General features: G+C 40.7%; 2 protein-coding genes across 7 annotated transcripts in view; both read right to left on the bottom strand.

Annotated features, from left to right (window-relative positions):
* The window catches only part of LOC121711696 (pleckstrin homology domain interacting protein), an 82,707-nt gene extending 74,018 nt beyond the window's left edge, over positions 1-8,689 (bottom strand). For 3 of the 5 annotated variants that reach the window (XR_006032405.1, XR_006032406.1, XM_042095503.1), the window contains exons 1-5: positions 8,474-8,689; positions 8,291-8,349; positions 8,177-8,206; positions 7,966-8,025; positions 948-1,098 (exon numbers count right to left, since the gene is read on the bottom strand). Coding sequence is in view for 3 of the 5 variants with exons in the window: in XM_042095503.1 (XP_041951437.1) it covers positions 948-1,098; positions 7,966-8,025; positions 8,177-8,206; positions 8,291-8,349; positions 8,474-8,513 (340 nt within the window). In the remaining 2 variants the exon portion in view is untranslated. The remainder of the gene's footprint in view (positions 1-947; positions 1,099-7,965; positions 8,026-8,176; positions 8,207-8,290; positions 8,350-8,473) is intronic. The other 2 variants (XM_042095506.1, XM_042095505.1) reach the window with 1 other exon arrangement.
* Positions 8,690-13,297: 4,608 nt separating this feature from the next.
* hmgn3 (high mobility group nucleosomal binding domain 3) lies at positions 13,298-23,430 on the bottom strand. Of its 2 annotated transcripts, XM_042095524.1 has the most exons (7): positions 23,249-23,430; positions 19,966-20,010; positions 19,556-19,585; positions 18,076-18,126; positions 17,260-17,367; positions 14,527-14,626; positions 13,298-14,142 (listed from the first exon to the last, which is right to left on the bottom strand). In XM_042095524.1, the coding sequence occupies exons 1-7, from the start codon at positions 23,261-23,263 to the stop codon at positions 14,135-14,137; spliced, it is 357 nt and encodes a 118-aa protein (XP_041951458.1). In that variant the 5' UTR covers positions 23,264-23,430; the 3' UTR covers positions 13,298-14,134. The 2 variants fall into 2 exon arrangements, with proteins under 2 accessions (XP_041951458.1, XP_041951459.1); XM_042095525.1 differs by lacking the exon at positions 14,527-14,626 and having other exon boundaries at positions 23,249-23,419.
* Positions 23,431-25,052: the final 1,622 nt, after the last annotated feature.

Raw genomic sequence — 25,052 nt, 5'->3', positions numbered from 1 at the left:
CACGAAATAAAAATCGGCCGCCACAGATTAATATTCTATGTTTAATTTAATTTAATTTAATTTAAAATAAATATAAGGTCATTGTGACCATGCTGTGCAAATTTGTTCAAAACTGCTGCATTGAAGTGAACTCTGCTACGGTCTTATCACAACATAGTAGGCTACATTGAAGAGACTAAACTAAGTTAAGTTATGCAATCAAGCAGTATCTCAAAGCTAACGTTAGAATACTGTTTGGATGTCGAATTTAGCATGCTTAGCCTACTTACAGCTGCTTGTCAATTTCGTTGAAGGGCTCATTTTATTGACTCTGACACTGAATGTTTGCAAAATCTCGATGTAAATAGAAAAGTGTTTTCCAAAATTTAAAAGTGCTTGTCCCAAGGAGAAGTACGAACCTTTATTTTAACTATGTAGAAAAAGTTATGAATTGCATCCACACATCAGCAGCCTTTCAACTGTGTTACAATTGCAAGGGTTCCCTCAAACGTCTTAAAAGTGACAGGCACTCAATTAGACCTATACACTACCAAGACGATCTTAATACCCCCCCCCACCCCGTTGTCCAAGTCAGCTACCGCCACAAATTGAATCCAATTCTGTGGGAAACACTGGTTTGCCTGATATTTCTTTCTTTATTATTGTTGTTGTTTATTTTTGTTGTCTGTGAGTGCGAGTGTGTGCTTGTGTGTATCTGTGTTGTCTGAGTGTGTCTGTCTGTGTATTCTTTTTGTGTATGTACTGTCTATTGGCGATAGTGGTTGTGTGTGAGTGTGTGTGTGTGTGTGTATCTGCATGTCTTGTGTGTGTGTGTGTGTGTGTGTCTGTGTATGTGTGTGTGTGCGTGCGTGTGTCTGTGTGTGTGTCTGTCTGTGTGCGTATGTGTGCGTGCGCATGTGTGTGTGTCTGTGTGTGTGTGTGCGTGTGTGCGTCTGTGTGTGACTCACTCTTGTTGGTGCGCAGTAGAGACTGTCGGCCCACCCCCAGCAGGGACTGGACTCCAGGCACACTGGCCGGCACCTCCCTCTCCAGAAGAGGCCCCACCCGCTCACACACACGCAACAGGTGCTCCGGCGTGATGTGGCTATACAACTTCACCTGCACACACACACACACACACGCACGCACGCACACACATGCACGCACACACACGCACGCACGCACACACATGCACGCACGCACACAAACACGCAGTTAGCATATCAGTACGGTAATATCTATGTTAACACATGTCATATATCTATGTTAACACATACTACATAAAAGAATGCGGCTCATGATTACTGTATCCAATGCATACACATATATGCTTTCTCACACACACACACACACACACACACACACACACACACACACACACACACACACACACACACGCACATGCACAGAGCATAACATTAATATCCATACATAAACTACTACACACCCCAACCCAGCCAATATTACTAAAATAGTACAACATGTCCTGAGGCAGGGCTCTAGACTAACATTTTTTTCCAGGAGAACTTGTGCGCCAAAGTTAAAAAATTTAGGAGCAGACAAAAATTTGGGCGCACAGTCACTTCTGTACTTAATTTACACATAATGTAACATTACACTGCAGCTAACAGTTAAACATGCCAGTGCACCAATTCTTGCGAATATTAAGAATGACTGACAACATTTAGGCTACAGGAAACAGGATTTTTTCAGTGCCTACTTTATTTTCAGTCTGTTCTATTTTCCTACATTGTGTTAATGTAAAATAATATAATACATTGTCATATTTGCATTTAGCCTGTATATCAAGTATCATGCCAAATGTAGGCTAATTTATTTATTTGTGAATCCATCTGTAGCTAATCCAAATATGCCCATGGTGACCTATCTGACTGCATACTGCCTAATACTACTACTAAAACAGTCAATTTTCTCTTCCACAAAACCCAACATAGGCTATCAAGGATATATATTTTTTTTATCCTTTTATTTTTTTTTAATATCTGCATTGATGGGGGCAGTAGGCAAACGTTAGGCCTACTTTCGTTTTGCACTTCAGCTTGTATTCGGTGTAAACAAACAAGCATGCGTGGAAGCCTGGAGTTGTCAGTAGCGTTCTACCTTTGAATAAAATGGCAATTTTGTGCCTGTTCGCTACAGCTATATTTTGCATATTGCAGCCAAAACGTCAACTGGGCTAAAAGGCATGTTAGGTTACCTTTCCTTCTCTCCCTGCATTCTCAGAATCTCATCCTGTTCCTCCTATATCCGATGAATTCGTTGATAGAAGAACTAATTTCTTCAATCTTTGCATCTTGGCTGGCTGGTCTAACTTTCCGCTTTTTCTGCGCGCTCTTGGATTTGATAGAAGACTACTAGCGAGTCACAACGAGAAACTGCTAACGTTGATGGGTGGTGTAGTTTTTATGCTGCATTCGCGACTTGATTCTATGGTTTGCACATGTTTCTCGATGTTGTGGTGTATTTTGTAGACAAACATTGACATGGTTAGAAGTCATTCGCACCAGTGCGCCTAAATATTTTTTTGCACTCGCACACCATCATTTTTACTCGCATGTGCGAGTGAAATGGGCGCACTGTAGAGCCCTGTGAGGTTCTTTGGTATCGTTTCAATTACAACGATTCATTTCAGGGATTCTTCTTCAGCTATTTCCACACATATTTCCCACAAGCACCCTACTAAAACTACAGTTCCTCAGTCTGCACAAGCGATACCAGTGATTAAAACAAAAAAAAAAAAAACAGATCTCACTCAAATTATGTGTGACTTCCTTCAGAAAGCTGACTAAATTTAACCATCACAGTGTTTATAGACAACAAAATGAGGCCCTCACTGGCAAGCAGGCAGAGACACACACACACACACACACACACACACAACAAAATGAGGCCCTCCTCATGGTGGCTATGTGAGCTGAAGCCTTAGATGTCTGAATGCAGAATCATCTTGTAATCATCATGTAATAAAAAATAAAGTGGTTTTTTTTTTTTTTTTTTTTTTAAGCCTGTATGTATGTTTGAGGTTACCAGTAGGTCAGGGAGTTATTTTGTCTTTGCAATGTTATAACAGTTTTATGCAACTTAACTGAAAGGCATAAATAATATGTTATCTATCAATTAGTATCTAATTGTGTTCAGCATAGGCAGTGGTATCTAGCTTTCATTTTATCTGTTATTTTACATAACCATTGTTGCTCAAATTCCTTATTATGTAAGACCCACCTTACTGAACATGAAGTAGTTTGTAAAGAAAAATGTACACATCTCTATCTCTGTCTATCAAGAATAACAGAATTAATGGAAATATGAGTTTGGTATAATGTGGTTTATTATGTGCAAGATAAACATTTACACCCATGGATTGCCTAGTGCCATGCTTCTCTTTAAAGTTACAGTAAGAACCCAGGCAAAATTACATTAAATAAAAAAACGCATTAAAAACAAAAAATAGACCACTGAGTGACTTAGTCCAGTCCAGTATCCATATGATACTGGCGAATGTTCTGCACATCACACCGTCTTAGTTATGGGTCTATAAACGTGGAATTGACTCAAAAATCCACTAGAAGAAAGCACAATTCATAAAATCAGCATATGACTAAACTGCAAAGGGTATCCTTCAGAACTGTCCACGGAATTGTTTCATTTGGAACATTTCATTTTTATGGTCCATCACATAATGGTCAACACAAACTATCACTAGCTATTGATACGTATCAGTTATTTGTTCCACAAACCTTTGTCAAGCAAACCAAATAAACCTAACTCACGACTACCTGTCAATTACTAGACAGCACCTCCCAAACCTTACCCCAAATCTAAGTCTGTTCGCAATCCTTATTGTGAACACAGCGTAGTCCAAAGTTGGACCACATTGTATAGTAAGTATAAGTATATATACTCTTTTGATCCCGTGAGGGAAATTTGGTCTCTGCATTTATCCCAATCCGTGAATTTAGAGAACATCTCCTCTCCTCTCATAGCACCACTTACAACAAGTCTTGCTTATCCTAGCACTTACCAGCCATCTTGAACTGACACATAACTGTTAAAAACAGCACTCACTGATGCACTTATTCTTACTGTATACTCTACCATTTTTAAATTGTCCTAAAATTGTCGAGAATTGCTTTAAAACTTAAACTGTTTACCATGTTGTTAGTCGCTTTGGTTAAAAATGCGTCAGCCAAATGTAATGTAATGAAACACACTCAGCACACAGTGAACACACAGTGAAGTGAAGCACACACGTGCTCAAGGGCACTTCAGCCATGCCTACTGGTCAGGGTTCGAACCGGCAACCCTCCAGTTACAAGTCCGAAGCGCTAACCAGTAGGCCACGGCTGCCCCTGTAGACATCCCTGTTTGTTCTATCCATTGTTCACAAATGAAAGGATTTTTCTACCAATACTGACACATATGCAGGATAAATAGTGGTGATTCTAATCAAAATCACATTACTGCATTGTACTGTACTGCATAATGTCAAATGCTTACCAAAGCCACACACAATCAACCACTTATGTTTACATATACAACCGTGTAACGCAACTACAAACACACACACACACACACACACACACACACACACACACACACACACACACACAGTCCTGATTTCCTGAAGTCCACATTTCTAACATGTACACATACACAGGATTACAGTGACCCTCTCAAGTATTTGTGCAGTCAAGGAAAAATGCCTACTTAGCAACCTTAACAACTTTAGCAATTGTCAGATAGGGTTACAGTACACACACACACACACACACACACACACACGTCTAGTAGTCCACATTTAACAGAGGCATTTACTGAGGATTGCAACATCCCTCTCCAACTAGGCAGCAGCAGTTGTGTGCAAGCCAATGTGGGTGAATGAGTGTGTAACAGCATGGTTTAACCTTTAACAGCCTCAAACTGTCGTGAGTAACAACAATCATGACAATCTCATATAGCCTTGTCTTCAACTAGGCGGACGGACGGACGGACACACACACACACACACACACACACGCACACACACACACACACGTTGCATGCTTCTTCTGAATGCACTGTTCCTTTTTCATTTTAATGTTCCAGGAAATGTGCATATGTGTTATCATACTGTGTGACTCATTGGTAAAACAAAACAGCTATTATTCTTTAACTGAAATACTTTGAAAGGTTCATCAGGAGTATCAACATCCATTTCCCACACTTTCCATGTGTGTGTGTGTGTGTGTGTTTCCCCCTCTAGCAACTAACAGGTTGGTGCACTTCAAGAAAAGCACAAAAAAAAACGAAAGTATTATTTCAGTAATAATGACAATTTAGGAGATTTTATACTGTATGCGCTATGCCCACTTAGGTTCTCCATACTTTGTTCTCGGTTTTAGCATTGCTGTCATAAAACTATCTATCAGCTGTACAAACAGGTTTGCATTCCTCCCAGATAATTTTCCAATCGCGTTAGTTGGTTAGTTGGTGCCATTAGCTTAAGCGGTTGTGTCTGAATGACAACACAGTCTCAAGCATGGAGCCCCCATAGGCTGAGGCTCTAACCCCCACGCCGCCTTGTTAGAGCCTTCTGCTTCAGGAATAGCAGCACATGTAGTCTACTCAATACCACACATGTAGTCTACTCCCCCTTGTTGTACACCCACACAGCCAATGAGACCACACTAGTACACGCAGGCCCATTCAAGAAATTCTCACACTACACAAAAAGAGTTGGAGGCTCTGGAGCTTTTCAATGTTGTAACATGACACACGGGAAATCATTTGTAACTATTCCTTAATAGAGTGGCCAATGCATTTGGATAAATTATGGCTAGCCTATGTGGATTAATTTAAACAAAATGAAGGTGGAGTATACATTAAAAATAATAAGGCAGCAACGCAAACTCAGGTGACGATCCGATTTCCTTGCTACCAGCCTCAGCCCATCCATTCGTCCCTCCTCTGATAATTTGACTCTAGCTTCCTATGGCGCGCTAATAATTAATGTAGATTTAATTGTTTTTTACGTCACCTTATTGGACGAGAAACGCGCTGCCTTCCCCAGCCGAGACCATTGGCGTGTCTGCATGCCCGCATACACACATAAATGGCTACACACACACACACACACACACACACTGACCTGCACACAAACAAACGTGCACAAACCGACACACGCACAAGCTAAATCCGTGAGGTGCATGGCTTGATTGAAAGATAGACAACGTCTTGTGGCTATTGTAAAATATTTGCATTGCCATTGTGTGACGAGGATCGAATTCAAGCAACGTTTTATGAACCTCCCGGATTAAATTTTAAAAAGAAGCAGTTATACAAACGAGGTAGTAAACAAAGATTTAATAATACCACTCAAATTGTATAACAACAATAATTAACCTACACTATCACCATAACAACTAATCGCGCCCTACATAACAATACCAATAACCATTATTAAATCAAGGTAACCTGTTAGTCTCTGAACATTTATGCTAATAACTACAAAGATAATACACATTTATTTGTTATCTATAACTGCATGACATTAATATTGTTATTACAATTCTACAAAACAGTATTTATCTATATTCTTTAAATTATGGAGGTCAATAATATTTAAACATAAAACTGTAAAATTGTGAATATGGCAAAGCATAATTAATATTTATGTTTAAAATTATTAAAATTAGTTCGATTAGTGTACAACATAATTGCCATTTCAATGTCCAACAGATCATCGTGTCCTTAAAACAAAAGCAAATCGCGACGCAGCATATTTTATTTATTTATTTATCTATTGGCGATGGCACCTACACTATTTCTAATTAAGTCATTCTCACCACGTTTTAAGTCCAAGAATTAACTACAATACACATAGCCTACACATATACATACACGGACACACGCTACGAAGCAACGTCGTAGTACCAACGGTAAAGTGACGGGGGAGGTGGCGAGATAAGCCTCAACCGAGACGGTGAAGAAGGGCAAGAATAACCGAGGCGAGGCGGCTGTCCTTCCAGAGAACCAAGGAGAATTCTCTAGGATTATCATTTCGTCTCTAAAGTCTATAACGAGCCATAACAACGCGAACTGCAAACAGCGTTTACATTGGTAATGTGAGATAATAGGCAAACCGCCTTGGATTACGCAACTGATATGTTGGGGGTGTGTGATCTGAGGGGGCTGGCCCGTCTTGCTTTACAAAGTTTTTAAATCTAAAATATTGTGTCAACACACTCTTCAAAAACTGTGGCAGAACATCAACGTTTTAATAATCTGAATCATCTGCTATGTTCACAAACATTTCCGTTTCAACTGCGTGCTCATTGCCGTATTTGCATGGTTCCCGAATTAATTAATGTTTAAATTAATAAACTAAAATTATCACAATTTATAGTTTACCTTTTAGTAGTTACAAACGTCCGCTCATGAGGTCTCCAAGCCTCCAATACGATCTGCTTCTCAAACTAAATTCCACCAGTGCTATACGCACCAGCACCCAGGCTTTCAATCTATCCCTGTGTTTCTCCAAAGCCCTCAGCACGCATCTGAGCGTTGTAAATAAACGTGAGGGCGATTTTTAAAGTCTTATTCACTCTAAAAAGTCTGTATGCATTTTACTATGTGGCAACATTATACAGACAAGGGCGCCTCCATCCCGCCCTTACTAGGAGCTCTGGCGCACTAGTCCCTCCCCCGGCTCCACTGTGCTTCTGCACCACAACATTCATGACGTATCTTTATTTCTACAACATTTTCCAAACTATTTAAACCTTTTAAACATGCTTGGTACCAAACTCGCATCCCTAGGTCAAGACTGACTTGCGCTTCGGCCCTGACAACCCTTTTCCTCTCTCGTGGGGCTCAGTTTTCCTGGTTGTAAGTTGTACTTTTTTTCCTCTTGATTTAAAAATTGCGGGAAATTCAATTTTTATTTTGCTCAGTAAAAACTTTTTCTTGGTTATAGGGTGCCCTTACCAAATTTTCGTAACTCCCAGGGTGTTCCTTGCCAGTCCAGTCTGTTCTTTTGGGCAAGAGCTGTGGGGGAATCATGTAGTTCCATCATTAAGTTACCCTCCCAAAGTGTACAATTCATCATTTTTAAAAAATAAATGAAAAAACAGTGTAATATTAACATCCTAAAGTACAGTGCAGTGAGATGCAACGCGAGTAGGCTTCTGCTGCTTACCTCCTTCTCTTGTACCTCCCTTATCAACGTCTGAAAAGCGAATAAAAACACAAGATTACACGTCATCCCCTCCCAAGACTATAGTAAATATGTCTTAAATGTCAAAGAACCCACCTCGGCTGCATTTTGACATGGTCCAGCTTCCAAAAATCGGGCTATTAGGAAGTAGAGCTCTGCGTGTGGAGGGGGGGGGGGGAAGAATACATGAGCCACATTAGCTTTGGTGAACGTCGTGGGAACGCAGAAACATTTTTGATAAAATCCTTCGACGACATATCACCAACTGACTTTACTTACCAGATTTCAACCGCGCGACGTGTTTACTGTCAGACGCCATATCTGTGTTGCTTTGGGGTGAAGGATATGCTGTATGGTCGTGCTGGGAAGCGGGTATCGCTGTCTGCCCTATAGCTGTCACTGTTTGTTCACCAGGAAGAGTAGCTCCTCCATTCACTCCGCTCTCAGGCAGGGGAGAGCAAGCAGGTCCGGTTGCGTCGCTGCCTTCCGCGCTCCGTCAACTAGTACCTAAAGAAACCCCGACGCGTTTCGGATTAAGTAAATAATTCCTTGAGATCAATACTTTCTTTGTTAAACTGAGATTGTTTGTAATAATAACTATGACAATTGATACGCTTTGATTATTCTAGAAGATGTTTAAATGTTCGCTTTACCCTACACACCCCCTCCCTCCAAAAAGCACAAGCCCTCTGCGTAGGAATATACGCTGTCCTGTGAGCACGCACAGGACGATGAGGAAGGCTGAAATGGCAACACTGGGGGATGGAAAGCATGTTACCAAGAAATGGTGGCTGCGTTGCAACAAAATGACCGATGCTTTGGTAACTAAGTACGTCGTTCATTTGAAGACATCATTCATCTGCTAATATTGTTAAAGAGACATTATACCCCACATGTAATTTTCGAAAGGCCGACGTTTACTCGGGTAATCCCCTCGCCTGTGTTAAAAGGCGATACAGAAATCTTGGCTACGAGGACTCTAAGATTGACTACTTGTACACATTTTCAGGGGTGTTAAGTTAAACAGCGACACAAAACACCACATCAGTGCTCGTGATAAATGGTTGTAAGAGACATTTTCTAAATGCACCACCCACTCAATGTCTTTTTGGGTTCGGAAATCCTCCATTACTCTTCGAAACGTAAGCGGGCTGTAAAATGGGGGAAGGGTGGTTAAAAAACAGCGGAATGCAATGAATTAAACCTTATGAGTTACAGGAATCCACGATTAATAGAAAAACAGACAAAGATCAACGGCAATTCTTGCAGACAATGTGAAAGGTACTTCGAAAAACGAGCTTTGAGACCGGCCGATCCAGAGTTGTGCGTAATTTATTGCAAATATTAGTGCCAAGATTAAAACTATAATGGTTACAGATTCGGCCTTCGGGATACATGATTTTAGGTGTGATGTACATAATTAGTCTCGGATGTTTTGCTTTCTTTAACTAAAAAGTGACACTGACAGACTAAGAAATATACTAAGGCGACATTAAGTTGGGAAGTCAGCAAGTCTTAGTCTGGATGTTTTACTTTATGTACATAGGATTTCATTATTAAATTGCAGATTCATTACCCTTACCCAGTTCTTCATAAAATGGGCCTAGTTGATTGTACCTTACTGTTCAGGAAGTGAAAAGTTAAACAAAAATATATCTTTACCACATCAATACACATATGGAGAGTAATGAAAAAGGTGTATTGTATGATAATCAAATGTGTTCGCCCAGTGAAAATTGATATCCCACTTATTATTGTTGGAGTCAAGGCTAAGTACTGGTTGGTTATTGGCGTTCTTAAGTCTACAAGTCAACCAAAACCAATTCCAAGCAACACAGCTCTGCTGCCCCTCTCTAAAGTTTGGGCACTACTCATGTAAGCGCGTGTGACACATTAGTGATTGGAGACAGTGTTACCGCCGTCCCTAACAGATGAACTCGCATGACTTCCTCTACCACTGTGTAAGCTGTTGATGAAGGCCTTCTTCACATCTCACCTGCTGTTCAGGAGTGACCTGAATGTCACAAAGAGTGTGACTGTCTGGCGTCCATGCTTGGAGGAAGAGGCATGAAAGTGATAAGGTCCATCATCTTTAGTGAAGTGACCACTGCAGAGAGGCATCTGTGGACTGCGACCTGTGAAAACGTCACAGGTGACAGACCTGTCGGTCCAAACTCGGAATCAGAACAAAAGGCCACGCTTCCATAAGATGTTTTATTATTTAATGTGTACCTAAGGCACGTTGCATGGTGCCTTATCCAGTGTGTGAATACATTATGTCCATGTAGGCCTTGCATGTTTGAGAAATTGTAAAAAATATTAAGCTTGTGCAGCCTGTTCCTTCCCTTCCCTGCTGCGTTCGCAAAACACAATCAGGCCGGCATGACTAGCTATTCAGTTAAAGTCAGTTCAAGTCAAGGGTGATTCTGGGTCTGTATGTGTGTTTGTGTGTGTGATTCTCAAGTCCAGTTTATTTCATCCATATGGACATTGCAGTGCCCATGCCCATTTTAATGCCTATAAAAACATTTTAGCTTAAATATACATATAGCCTCTATAAGAGGGTGCAAATAAATTATCATAAATAAATTACAAAAAAGACCATACAGTACAGAAATAATAAAAATTTACGTTTTATAGAAATGTACGTTTAAGTATAAGTATAGTAAGTATATATACTCTTTTGATCCCATGAGGGAAATTTGGTCTCTGCATTTATCCCAATCCGTGAATTAGTGAAACACACTCAGCATACAGTGAACACACATTGAGGTGAAGGACACACTAATCCCGGCGCAGTGAGGGGTTAGGTGCCTTGCTCAAGGGAACTTCAGCTGTGCCTACTGGTCGGGGTTCGAACCGGCAACCCTCCGGTTACAAGTCCGAAGCGCTAACCAGTAGGCCACGGCTGCCCCGTAAAGTGCTTGTTGTGCTGTCTGATAACCTGAGGTATGAAAGAGAGAGCATACCGCTTAGTTTGTGTCACAGGAGGCCTTAGCCTACCACTACGTTCCATAACTCTACCAGTCAAATGACCATGAAGAGGGTGACCAGGGTCCCTCGTTATTTTCTGTGTGGTTTTTGCCAGGTGGTCATCATATACTTTATCCACTGTATTTAACTTTCCCACCATTTTCCCAGCCCTTTTAGGCTGTCAATCCTGTCCTTTTCAGTTGCCCCAGCAACCCACCACACAGTAACTCCAAACACTACATATCACTGACATAAAAACATTCTCACCACATCAGTATTTACCTTAAAAGACTGCAACTTCACCTCACCTGATACACTCCTTTCTACATGTTTCTGTGTGTGTGTGTGTGTGTGTGTGTGTGCACGTGTGCCCCCACACTCAAGGCCATACTGTTGCCATAGCTGTCATAATGGACCCTCCTCCTTTGCTTTTCAGCCCACTGAAATGGTAGACACTGAGTGGTTTTTCATCATCCATTAAGTCAATCAATAACACATTCATTAATGCTAGACAGACCTCACGCAAGGCAGGTGTTCACTTGGTGGGCCACTGAGAAGAAAATTACACAAATAAGCAGCACTGGCTTCCTCCTGGCTTTCAAAACAAAGAGATAAAAGATTCTGTATTTAGCATTCATAATTACTTTCAGTACTGAAGGGGTTCACTAGGTCAAGAGATTATCTGTGTTAGTCTATACTTAACTGCGTAAGCCAGAGGGTCTTCCAAGTTACCTACTCTCTCTGTGGGAGAAAAATGCCCAATAAAGTAAAAGACAGCTAGGAAGTACCTCTGTAGGCGTTTGTCAATTAGCTGGGATTATTCAGTGATTATAACGAATGTTTAACGACTTTGAAAGCAGTGTTGGAAGTATGGTTGGTGGTGTGGAATGAAGGAATGCAGTTTCTGAAATCCGCCTGTAGGGGTCACTCTGCCACCTATAGTGACTGCATTACATAGGGGCCACATTGAGGTCAAAGGTCAACAGGCCAACCCGAACTCTTTTTATGGGGCCATTCAAGTCATTCTGCCTAGTGGGCCATGGGGAGAACAAAGTGTGAAGGCAGAAACTAAAGCCATTAGTTTTGTTCATCTACTTAGATAACATGTAAGTAAATGAAGAGAAATGCTCTGGTTAAGTGCCCAAATGACGCACTTATCACAAACGTCACAGTCAAACAGTTTTTGTTTCATCATGTTGAGGCATACTTTATTGAAACAGATTTGAAAATGAAAAGGCAACTTCTTTTTCAACAACTGTTAAGGAAAGAGGAAGCAGTCATTATCAGACACCATTTCACAGTCTCTGTCACTGCCACTGAAACATGACTATTACAACTGGCAAATAACACAGGCTACAAGTCATATTCACAAGGAGCTAGCTCAAAACATTTTCCATCAAATATACTGTTTGTTTCTCAACTGAACATGACATGATCATGTCATAAAATACCCAACATCTTCTATGGTATTTGTGTAGTAGGTCCAACCACAGTGTTGGTGTAGTTTCACTTTGCAACTCAACTTGTGGAAGCACAGCTGGGTATACAAATCCAAAACCACTTTACTACAGGTTACAATACTTAACAACAGGTTGTAATGTGGCAAAATATATTTTTGTTTTTATCTTTGTCATGTGGCATGGGTGATGTGAGGCCTGTAAATCCATAATTTAGTCAAGACATAACAGTCACTCCTTACTGGAAAATACATATTGAATGACAGTGGGGGCAACCAATGAGGAAGGTTTCCCTGACTTCCTGTCAGCACCTCCCGCCTCCCACCACCATGAACCAGTGGCAGTGCTGACCTTTCAGTTCCTGACATCAGCAGTTGTATTTAAAGTGTTTGTGTGTGTGTGCAGTGATCACGTGTATTTGTGTATAGAGACTTTTTCCCCCCATGAAAGGCTTTTGTGAGTTTAAAACTACACATACCGGGTCCCTCTGAGGCTTCATAACAGGAGACTTACCAGCACAGAGAGAAAGAGAAAATGAAAGAGAAGATTTTAATGGTACAGTTGAGAGATTAGGTAAGCTATTTAACCTTTCCCCAACATGTTTCCAGTTTCAAGTCCATTTCCATTTTAGACTACAAGAAGATGACAATAATAACAGATTGAAACAGGGTTTGTTTCATTTTATTTGTTTTATTTTAAAATATTTCCACAAGGAGTATTCAAAATAAAACGTGAAGGTGGGGATTACAAAAAAAAAAAAAAAAAAACATCATCTGAAGTAACCGTCTGCCAACCTCATAACCGTCTAGCACAAACCACCACTCATTTATTGCTATGGCGATATGCCAGGGGTCAAGGGTCACACATCACTAGAGTCTTTTAAAAAAAAAAAAAAAAGACAAGGACAACAAACCCCAGCACCCTCAACACATGAACACAGTAAAACACAAAATCAACAGAAAGTCAAATGCAGGTCTCTCCCACGCTACCTCACCACTACATCTCAACTCACTTCCTCACAGTTCTCCCTTTTGAGAAAACACAACAAAAACACAAAAGAAAGGGGAAAAAAAAAGAAAAGTTATCACAGCTATCCTAAGCACTAACCATCCTCCAATCCCAGGCTATATTTCCTCTTCTGGTTGGCTGCCTGACTTCTGGCATCATGGGAAGTGTAGTCATTGATATGATGTAACGCTAACAGGGTATGACAAAGTCCTTGTGAGGAACAATGCCAATGTTTGCCCTGGTTACCGATGAAAACATGAAGGAAAAAGAGCAAGTTTTTTTTTTTTTAAAGTCAATCTCGTATCCTGCGTGGCAAGTGTAGGAGACAAACCGTAGGGAGGAGGGTGACCTATTACGACAAGTCTAAAAAAAAAGAAGAAATAAGCGGTTTACAAAATACGCAATAAAAAATATTATTTTTTTTTTCCTTTCCCCAAGAAAACCCACGGAAAAGTTCAGAATCTTCACTCATTCCTTCTCGTCAGCCTCTGCCTCAGCAGCCTCAGTTTCCTGCACAGAAAAGAAAAGGAGGGAAAAAAGCAAGCGTATGATTGGCCGAGCTTAACAACAGAAAGCATCTGATTGGGTAATAACCTTGAGTGAAACCCATTTCTTGTTTTTCAGGTCCTGAATCACCAGCTCAGGGTTCCAAGACTTAGTGTTATTCTGGACACAGCACACAGTGTTAGTGGTCAACACAGCAACACACACACAGTCTTACCAAGTGTGGCTTTAATACCTGCTTGAACACACACCCAAACACTCACACACAATTTGACAAATAATACGGTATCAAATCAAACTCATACTATCTATTGCAGAGATATACCTACCCACACACCACAAATGACCAAACCACACACACACACACACACACACGCTGTTCTGTCGTACCCTTTACTCTCACGGTCTCACTCTGCCCTCTGACAGTCAGCAGGCGGGGGGTCATGGTTCTCCAAGAGGACACACTCACAGACGAGCGAGACACACAGATCTGAGGGTTGGTTTAATTCATGGGTGAATGGGTGTAATGGAGCGTTAGTGTGTGCGTGTGTATGTGTGTGCACGTGTGAGTGTGTGTGTGTGTGTGTGTGTGTGTGAGAGAGAGTTTCCATGCATGTGCGACAGTGTGTGCAGTTTTTAGGGATGAGCACATCCAACAACATTCCAGTTGTCATGGAAATGTGTGACATTGAGACAATGACGAACCACAAATGCAGAGGGAAAAGAGGTTGTGTTAAAATGGCACGAGGTTATAATATTAACACTCACACACTAACCCTAACCCGATTTCCACATTCAAGCAAATTTCTCACTCATTTCTAAGACAATATAGGCTTAGAATTTGTTTTGCTGAAGAACTTAGTTTATCCTTCCATACTAAGCGCAGGGTATCGATGCCGATGAAACCACCTCACCTAAACTCATTTAGAATATCACCAGAAACTTTAACAAACTATTACTTATCCTTGTCCTGAATACTTATAATATTAACATGAAAACATGGCTGGACACTTTTGAAACATTGATGAACTTTGTCCAGTACAATAGATACCCCTGTTAATGAAACCTGGAATCAAATCAAAAGACAAATTTGCAATAATATTATATACCATGTTTAAATGAAATGTCACTCAAAAGATCTTCCACTCTGCTAAGCCCATTGGTGACTATTTATGCCTTGTTTGCTTTATTATTATTTATTTTCCACTTTAGGTGTGTATTCTGTTTATGTTTGTTATATAAAGACAGCCAAATGTTAAACTGTGTTAAGTGTTAAACCATCTATGTCGCTCCTTATTTTTGTTTGTTTGTTTGTTTGTGTACTTGACCTATACAGGTACACATTGTGAATGAAACTGTTCAAAAACTACTACTTGTCCTTCTGTTGAACCAATGTCACTGTGGTTCCACCCACACAGTGAGAGCATGATATTAATGATGATGAAGTATACATCCTAATGAAACTCACAGCTTTCCAGTACTTTAAATCCCCTTGGATAAGGGCATGTGTTCAATGAACATTGCAATGCTTAATCGAGCGAGAGAGACAGACAGACAGACAGATAGATAGATAGACAGATAGATAAATAAATAGATGGATGGATGGATAGATAACTACAATATGCAGTATGCTTTAGTGCTCTGGAATAGGACGCTTCATTGTGACATGAAGTCCCTCAAGGATGCACCAAGGGCCGGGGGTCCTGAAAGATAAGCTGGCCCCTTACTGCACAGGAACCATGGAGGGGCTATGCTAGTGGACCATCTCTGTTTCTAAAGCGAGTCTTTACCCTCATCCCCCTGGACCTCACTGCACAGGAACCATGGGGGGCTATGCTAGTGGAGCATCTCTGTTTCTAAAGCGAGTCTTTACCCTCATCCCTCTGGTCCTCACTGCACAGGAGGGGGGTACTTCTGGGTAGCCTGGCTAGCGACACCACTTCTCAATGAGACGTGGTCTGGGAACCAAACGTTAATTTTCTCGTATTTGAAAAAAAATGCCCAGATCCGTTTATTGGGTGCCACGGATGTCTATCAAATGCGTCTGTGCATAGCTCATCATCGTCTTGCTTTCCCCCCTGTTCTGTGATTGGTTCCCTATCTCAGGCGAAAATTTGCTCCATGGTCTCCAGGCTGCCTTAGCAGCGTGAATCAAATCGCGCGCAAGGTAGCATGGGAACACCCAGGATAACTTCTTGGCTTCCAAGGCCCGCTATCATCATAACTATCAGAGAGGCCCTCAGCTTTTTATCTCCGCCTGCTTTATAGTGCAATAAAAGCCAGTGTCCACAAAGCAGCAATGATGAGCAGGGAAGACTGTGGTATGGGCCAGTGAATTACCCTGCAATGGATTTTGCGATAGCTAATTAAGGACTTGATTATACTCGATTGCAGACACCACACATGCGTAGTTTTTGTCATCGGTAAGAGTTTGGTGCCCATGCACAGTAGGTGCCTTTAGCATAGCATAGTGGCCACATGGTCACAAACAGACAGAGGGTCACATGGATGTCAAAATCAAAGTCTTTGTAACTATCAGAGAGGATGTCCACAAAGAGCCGCACTTACACCCTCTGATCATAAAGTGTATGCTACTTAAGTCCAATCCGACCCTCAAGGACTTGCAGAGTATAACAACACTGATGTCACATGCCAAACGCACAAAAGCCATCACATGTGGGATGATATGGGGAATGCTGCAGCAACTCCATCCTATATCCTATTGCCTATAGCTTAAAGGGAAGTGGGTTATTCCAGTTAGCCCATATCGAGCCTATTGCTAAAAGGAAGCTATAGGCTAACTGTTGTAACCCACTTCAAGGCTAACAGTGTTAAACTGGGTTAGCCTATTGCACACACTAAATCTGAGGCAGACGGCAAATAAGCTAACCCAAAAAAGTTCCTGTGTTCCTTTAAGTCTAACTACAGCTAGTTTAATAGCTATACAAAATCAATATGCTAATTTAACATCATGGGAAAGACCTTAACCGCAAACACTGATGAATAATCTCAGTCCACAGTTGTTGACAGACTTTGCTTTCTGCCCGCCATTTGAATTAGAGGCCATAATACAGAAACGCACAGTCATAATCGCTAAGGAAGTGTAGCGTGGTATTAGCGTACCTCCTCCACCTTGGTCTCTCCATTCTCGGCGGGCACCACGTCCTTCTCCTCCTTCTTGGGCTTGGCCGCTCCCTTCTTCCCCTTCACAGCTTTGTCATCTGCTGCCTTCTGCAGGGTAATAAACAGATAGTTAATAGACCAATTCACCTCAGAGCACAAGTCTACACATCGCCCATTACTCTAACTCCGTGTTTATCAACATTTGTTGTTTTAATAATGTGCTGTATGCTGTAATTTTTTGAAAAAGTAAGGAAAAAGCGCAACACTGCTGCTTTACGGAGTCACCACTTTATTGGCTGGCGTGCTGACGTTTCACCGCTAAGCCTTCATCAGAGTGTATACTGTAAGTAAAATGCTTTCCTTGCCTCTCTATGATGCTTGTTTGGCATTTATGTTAAATATCTGCATATACTGATGCAAACTAAGCAATGCTTATTCACCTTTCTATACTTGCCTCATAAATTAGTAAAGTAAATTAAAAATAACTTGTTTCCGGGTCTCTCCTCACATCGACTCATTGCACTTTCCCACTGAAGGTTTGCATATTCAGGATATAGGCTATACTGTATACTTTCATGCAAACATGAAAACTACACTCAAACACATGGCACGATGTCTCTCTCACTCTATTTGCCTGCAGCCCCTCTGTGTATGCATGTGTGTGTGTGAGTGTGTATATCTTGTGAGCATGTAAATGTATGTATATCTATGTGTGTTTGTTCGTTCGTTCATATGTATGTGTGTGTGTGTGTGTGTATTTGTGTGTGTTCATGTGTGTGTGTATGTCTGTGTGGGTGTGAGTGTGTGTGTTGTTACCTTAACCACAGGTTTCTTGGGCTTTGGCTCAGCTTTGGGAGGGGCAGGTTTCTATGGTTCAAACACACAGACCAACACAACTGCTCAGGCCAGTCCCACAACAATCAACCCAACCCACCCCTCTCCACATCATGCTCTCTCTCTCACACACACATACACACACAAACAAACAGAGACAAACACATACACACACAAACAAACACACAACAGCACAACACTGCATGACCTTTGTGAAGTAAACAAGTGTGTCATATGAACACCCTGCCTGCAGAGACTAGCGCAGCACTACACATATAAGTATCACTTTCACAACATGTTATTCATATAATGCCTACTATATCACTTACAATAATATAAATAGCATCGCTAGTGCATATCGCTTAACTACTACAAGTTATGTAATGTGATCATGTATAAATATCATCGCTAGTGCATATTGCATAACTACTAGTTAGTAGTAAGTTATGTCATGTCACAATGCATTTCACAATCGTGTGCTATGATTTCAATGATGCCTATAATAAATTGTTATATAGGTACTACTATTGACACTAATCAATTACATTAATCGTGTCGTAAACCAAGTTAAATCAATGTTGCGATTTTTGTTACCCTATATTTTATGTGACTGTTGTGAATCACTTGTATAAAACTGTCTTCTAAATACCTTAACCTGCTATTATTTAAACAATAATAAACATGAGATTATGATGTACTGCGCATTAAGAGTGAGTGGAACACCCATTGTTGTCATATATGCTTCAGATTTACCATGACAAAGGTTCAAATAAATCCTCTGAAAAATAACTTGGTCTGGCTCTCTCCTTGCATCAAAACACGTGTCTCTTGCTATAACATATAACTTGGTCTGGCTCTCTCCTTGCATCAAAACACGTGTCTCTTGCTCAAGGTTTGCATACGCAGGATATGGCCTACATATGCATGCGAACTACATAGATGTGCTTATGCCTGAGCTGCACCATGACTCCAGTGTTATAATGTGTTTGTAAGTCAGATACCAGATAAGTTAGGTAAGTTTACCAAAAACCTAACTTAAAGTTTACATCTGCCTTCACGTCTGGAGTTATCAGTCAATACCTCTCCTATCCCTCAGTCCTGGCCAGAGTTTGCTTTTATTTGATGTGTGTTGGCGTATCTGTTAAATTTAGCATCATATAACTGCTGTTGCACTAGATGTGATCAATAGCCCTTTTGCCAATATAGGCATCACATAAGGAATGGGAAGTTCTACCATAGCAAATCTACCATTGGAGTTACATTTCACTGCATGGCACAATCAGTTGTGAGGTTTAAAAACATTCCATATGGATATGTATTTATTGGCCTGTGCAGGCCACCATATTCTCTGTTGTAGTCTATCCAGTGGTCATGGAGGATATTTCCTAATATTTTTAATCAATGGGACTTCTAAGTGACCCCAGCTGTGTGTTGTGTAGATGGTGTAGGAAGAAGCACTTACTGAAGACAACCTCTCCGATCGCCTGGTAGGCTGAAGAAACATAGAGAGAGACAGGGTTGTTAGCGTTACAGATAAACGTCTGATACAGGCCTACACATGTGTGTGTGAGTGAGTGTGTGTGTGTATGCGTGCGTGTACATCTGTTAATCAACAGTTTGTTGAACTTTAACTTAATCTGGAGGGACCCACCAACACACTCCAACAACAGATCTCTCTCACATGTTATGAGTGGATATAAGTACTGAAAGATGCTAGCATTGTGGTGGTACTTTTATTGGACTTGTGTATGTCATTGGATTAGAATAATTTGTAATGAATACATTATGTAAAAAAAGTCACAAATCAAGTGTGTGTGTGTGTCTCAAAGACAATGTTCAATAAATAAAAAAAGATAGCATAAGCACACTCACTTCTTGTTTTGTAACTTTTGTGTTCCCCTCCGCACCCTCTGGAGACTGAATGATAAAAGACAGAGTTGTTACATAACATATCAACAAAACACACACACACACACACACACACACACACACACACACACAATCACAGTACACACAGCACAATCAGTGCAACACTCAGTTCAACACAGTGTAAAACAAATGGGCATACAGACACTGCAGCTATGGCAAGTCTCAATACTATTTCATTTACATGCTGATTTTTATTTTCTTTCTACTCTAACAACATTGCTTCTGAAGTCCACAAGATGGCACAAAACCTTGTTCTTATCTTGTATCAAAATGAAAATTGAAAATAAAGCCAGAGCAGAGGAAAAATTTACAAATTTGCAATTTACAAATTTACTGTGCCAAGATAGCTACAGACTCTCAAAATGTAAAATGTGGACTAATTTATGGGATAAATAGTTTGTATTGAATCGCAGGTCATATTATAATACTTTCTTTAATGTTAAATGTACATTATCACAATATACTGTGTAAGCCCAAATACTGTGAAGGTATTGTAGCGTCCACCTGCTTGTAGGTACCCAGCACAAGTGGAAAATCAACAAAATCACAAAGCTCACTACACATTTGGAACTCAACGTGACATGTACAAACACACAACAATATTACAAAACAATTGTTTTCTTCAATCTATGAAACAACACACACACACACTCTATCATGACAATCTCTCTCTCTCGCACATACACAGAAGTGTGAGTGACCCATCTGATTCATTCAATGTCGCCACTTGGAAACAAGCAGGGGTTTATGGGTAGTCCCAAAGGAGGGGAAGATGTGGGGTCTTAATCCTGCAGTGTTAACCAGATTACTTAGATTAGAGGCTGGGGGGGTTAAACCTCAGATTAGTAATGCCTTATGGTCCATAACTCAGCACCTTGCTGTAGGCTATAATGGGGAGTGTGTCCTACAAACTCCAAGCTTCACACAAATTTCAGTCTGTGTCTGCATTTGATGGGCAATATCTTTCTACGTGGATTGGGTACTTATGACTACATAATAGGGGCTTCATTAACTAGTCAGCTATTGATATCACTAGTCTGTGCTGTAGGCCACAGTCAGCTAGCCAAGGACAAAATGGCTAATGGCTAACATTCCTATGGAAGTACTTCACCAAAATTGAAATCTGTTCCACAGTGACATGTGAGTTGTGTACAACTGTGTAGCCTGCAGTGAGATCACGTCTGCTATAGAAAGATTAGATGCCCACTGCCAACTGCTAATGAACAACTTGTCAACTAGTCGAAATCTGTGTTTGTGAAAACACTACAAAAAAATAAGATGTCATATGTGTAATTCAAAGATGACCCAGATGACATTTCCAGGCCAACATTATAAAATGTTGAACCTGAGTTAAACATGTCTCTAATTTTCTTAACATTTCTATTGGACTTCCACAATCTGGAAGGGTATGCTTGCAATCTAACTGACATCACTTATCAGAATCAGAAACAGTTTTAGGCTAGGCCTACTATCAAGGAGATTGCATATGACACCAAGATAGACTGTAAGACTTTCATTAAACTCTCATAAAGAACTTTGGATGCCTCTAAAATGTTTATAATCACCTATTTTATCTAATAGGCTATTTTCTGAAATAGATATTGGCAACAAACAAATACGCCTAGACAGACACAGACACACCAACTTGTGCACAGTCTGTCTCAGCTTGTTAAGATGTTGCTGTGATCAGCCACTAGCAGCAACATCTGTTCATGTCATTTCTGATGCGAGGCAATGCAAAAAACCTCTCTATGACCGAGAGATGATGTCATCTGCTAAACTATTTTTTTCAAACAAGCTCATAAAATCTTTCGCTTCGTATATATATCAATGTTAAATAATTGTTATCTGTCCCACACACGACCCCCAAAGAGAAAAGCAAATTTGAGGAGAAAAAAATAATAATAAGAAAAAACGCAGGCCACATGCAGATCTTTACTTAATGCTGGCTATCTGTTTTTAAGTTATTTCTCTGAAGCGCCATTCTGGATGCAAATCGGCAAGTAAGCCGCGTTGCTCGCAGGTGAGAGAGGGCAGGTAGACAAGGGGAAAGCCTCGGATAATGCCCTCGCCCAGGCGCTCCACAGGTCATCGCAAATCCGCTGCTAGGACGAACATCATCAACCTCCTCGGTCATTTACTGGCGTATTTCAGTTCCACCACGCTAGTTACTTTAATACACTCATTTAACATGAAGGATTTCGAAATTCAGCAAATACAGCAAAATAATAAATGAGATCATGGCGCGTGTGTTTCATTATTTTAGATCAACTATATCATATATTTTTCGTCTAAATAAACAAACGAAGATATCCCTCTGGGGCAGCGCCAAAAGACAAGGCGTCGTTGGAGTTACCGATCGGGTCATGATCCCCGCCCCCCTCATCCTCCGACGACACTGTCCCTCCAAATGTAGTTTAAACTCGAGCGTTGTCGCTCAAGCCTATGGTCACACTTAGGCTATGTGAAAACTGATTATAATAATTAGCACATATTTGTGTGATCGTATTCATGCATTTCCATATGGTGACGTAGGCTCCTGAAATTTGAAATCCATTCGCCTAAATTCACCATGGCAATTGTCTCCTATCCTATCCGCGCCCCCGTGCGCGCTCCCGCAACGGCCGGTACTTGTGATTGACGAGCTGGTAGGTTAGGCTACATACGGGTCTGAAACGCGAGGGAGGAGGAGGAAGAGGGTGTAGGTTTAGATATGCCTTTACAGAAAAAGAAAACGTCCTCCATCGCCATCGACAAACTGCGAAATCAAAACTGCGGTTCTCGCACTGCATGCACCCAGGCAACGTCGAGTTCACGCAGTCGCAATTAGGATAAACCGATAGGTTTAAACCGTGCTGTGCGCCGGTAAGCATCACCGTCGAGTGTCATTCAGCGCAAGTGCGCACGAAGCGGCGACAATTCAGCCGGGAGAGACATTGCCTAATAAAACAACCCACAGCCATGGAGGAGAAAGCAAGTGGCTTCGGTGACGAAGAGTAAAAAGATACCAAGCGATATCCGAGATGTTTCCTGGTGCCATTCATCAACAAATGCAAATAAAGCTGTGAAATGGGTGAAAGGGGTTTCGAACTTAATCTTCATCTCACCTGCTCGACATTTTTGAAAGACTAATACCATGGGAGAAAAATAGCAGTGGGCAACCGCTATTTCTCCAAAATACAAAAAAGTAACGAATGATTATAGCATAGAAACCAGAATGACTTACCTTCCTCTTGGGCATTTTTAACCGATTTATCTCACTTGTTTTCACGTAAGAAGAATTGGAATGTATTGACCTGTAGGAAGAAGGCGCGAGTTTGTAACTAACACGAAATACCGGATCGATATCTAAAACACCTCTGCTAATAACATGTTAATAATATGCGGACCCTAAACTCTGCCCTCTCCTTTGACCATTGGGCAGTTCTGTGTAAACTTGTCCCCTGGTGTACAAGGCTATTGGTTTATCGCTCAAATATGTAAATACTATGGGGCTCGACATTGGTGGGATTCTTGGGAACGGTTTTCATGACACGTCAGTGATTGGCTTCGCGCTTTTTGTATGCAAATCAAAGCACTGGTTATCGAATCAGTTTAAAGGTGCGTGTGCAAAGAAAACTTGAAAAGCAACAAGCCAATCCCCGTTTGACACCCAGCTCAGTGGCAGACGGGAAATGTAGGATCAATGTCTCACAACCTATACAACGCATTGTCTGTGATACAATGAATGTTTCCATGAATAAAATGATGGCATAAGCAATAGAAGTAAAAGTAAAAATGTAATAAGCCAACCCATGTGATACAGAACAATTATGTGTAAAATACTGGAGAGAGCTACACTAACTCATAAATAGGGATTATCTGGTTGAAGTACTGCACATTCTAGGTGAGGATAATTCCTTTAGAATCATGTAGTGAATGTTGATACTATGAAAAAAGCCAGAAACCATAACTTTGAGATAGGTTGAGCACATGACCCACAAGCATGGTATGGAAACCTTTCTACTATGACTTCACAATGCTCATTATTCGACTGTGGCAGCACAATGGTAGATGTTCCACACTGACTTCACAATAGACAGGATTCTACAGTGACCTCACAATGGCCAGTGCTCCACTCCACAATGACCTCACAATAGAGAACACACATGCAAATCTAGAACCCAGTCTTAGCAAAACAGTGGTTAGAAATTACACGACTGTACATGTGTGTGCCTATTAACTAACTCCCAATCCATATTTCACGCACGACCACGTTTGATGTCACCAGATAAAAATCCATAAGTTCCATGATATACCAACACTGCAAGTATACAGACCTACACGGTCAGCTAAATTTGAAATAAAAAAGACACAGAAAGGGCTTGTGGGGGTTGTTTGTTTGTAGCCCACAATACCAGCACATTTCCAGAGCCCTTTGTCTGTCCAGCTCTAGCGACCTGGGCCACCATCTCGTCATGAATGACCCAGAGGGAAGGAAAGGCCTGCCTCCACCTCACATACTACAGGCATTCCGTTTGAAAAAAAAAAAAAAAAAAAAAAAAAAAAAAAAAAAAAAAAAAAAACAATCCCAAGTTGCAGAGAATGATTTATCGAAGCCACAGTTGGCAGGTTTTCGAGCTACTTGTTTTTGTAGCAAACCTACTTTCATGGTATATGGTCATATGAAAGAAAGAAACACACTTCTTTGCTGCTAGCAATGCAGGCTATTCACATATTAAGTTTTACCTTATATATATTATATCATAGAATTATGGTTTGTATATTATAGTATTTATTTATAGGCTATTGATTGAATTGACATGGTTTATTATTGCCATTCTCCTTAATGTAGTCTTAACAACTTTTTAAATTGTTTACTGTTAAATTTAACTATTGTACTGTTGTTATTTGTATGTCGCTTTGGACAAAAGCGTCTGCTAAATACCATAACCATATCCATGATATTGTTTCTGTAAATCCACAATCCCCAAGACTGAATCCTGATAAAAATCCTGAAAAAATATTAACCTTTCCAAAAGTTTATTTTA

This window comes from Alosa sapidissima, chromosome 6, assembly GCF_018492685.1.
Source record: "Alosa sapidissima isolate fAloSap1 chromosome 6, fAloSap1.pri, whole genome shotgun sequence".
Lineage (NCBI taxonomy): Eukaryota > Metazoa > Chordata > Actinopteri > Clupeiformes > Clupeidae > Alosa > Alosa sapidissima.
This window is presented reverse-complemented; position numbering and strand designations above follow the sequence as displayed.

Bases quoted from the DNA above. Each gene is read 5' to 3' on its own strand.
- hmgn3 (XM_042095524.1), bottom strand. The intron at 19,586-19,965 runs GTGAGTGTGCTT...ATGTTTCTTCAG, and splicing joins CAAAAGTTACAAAACAAGAA to CCTACCAGGCGATCGGAGAG. The intron at 18,127-19,555 runs GTAAGTGCTTCT...TTTGAACCATAG, and splicing joins GATCGGAGAGGTTGTCTTCA to AAACCTGCCCCTCCCAAAGC.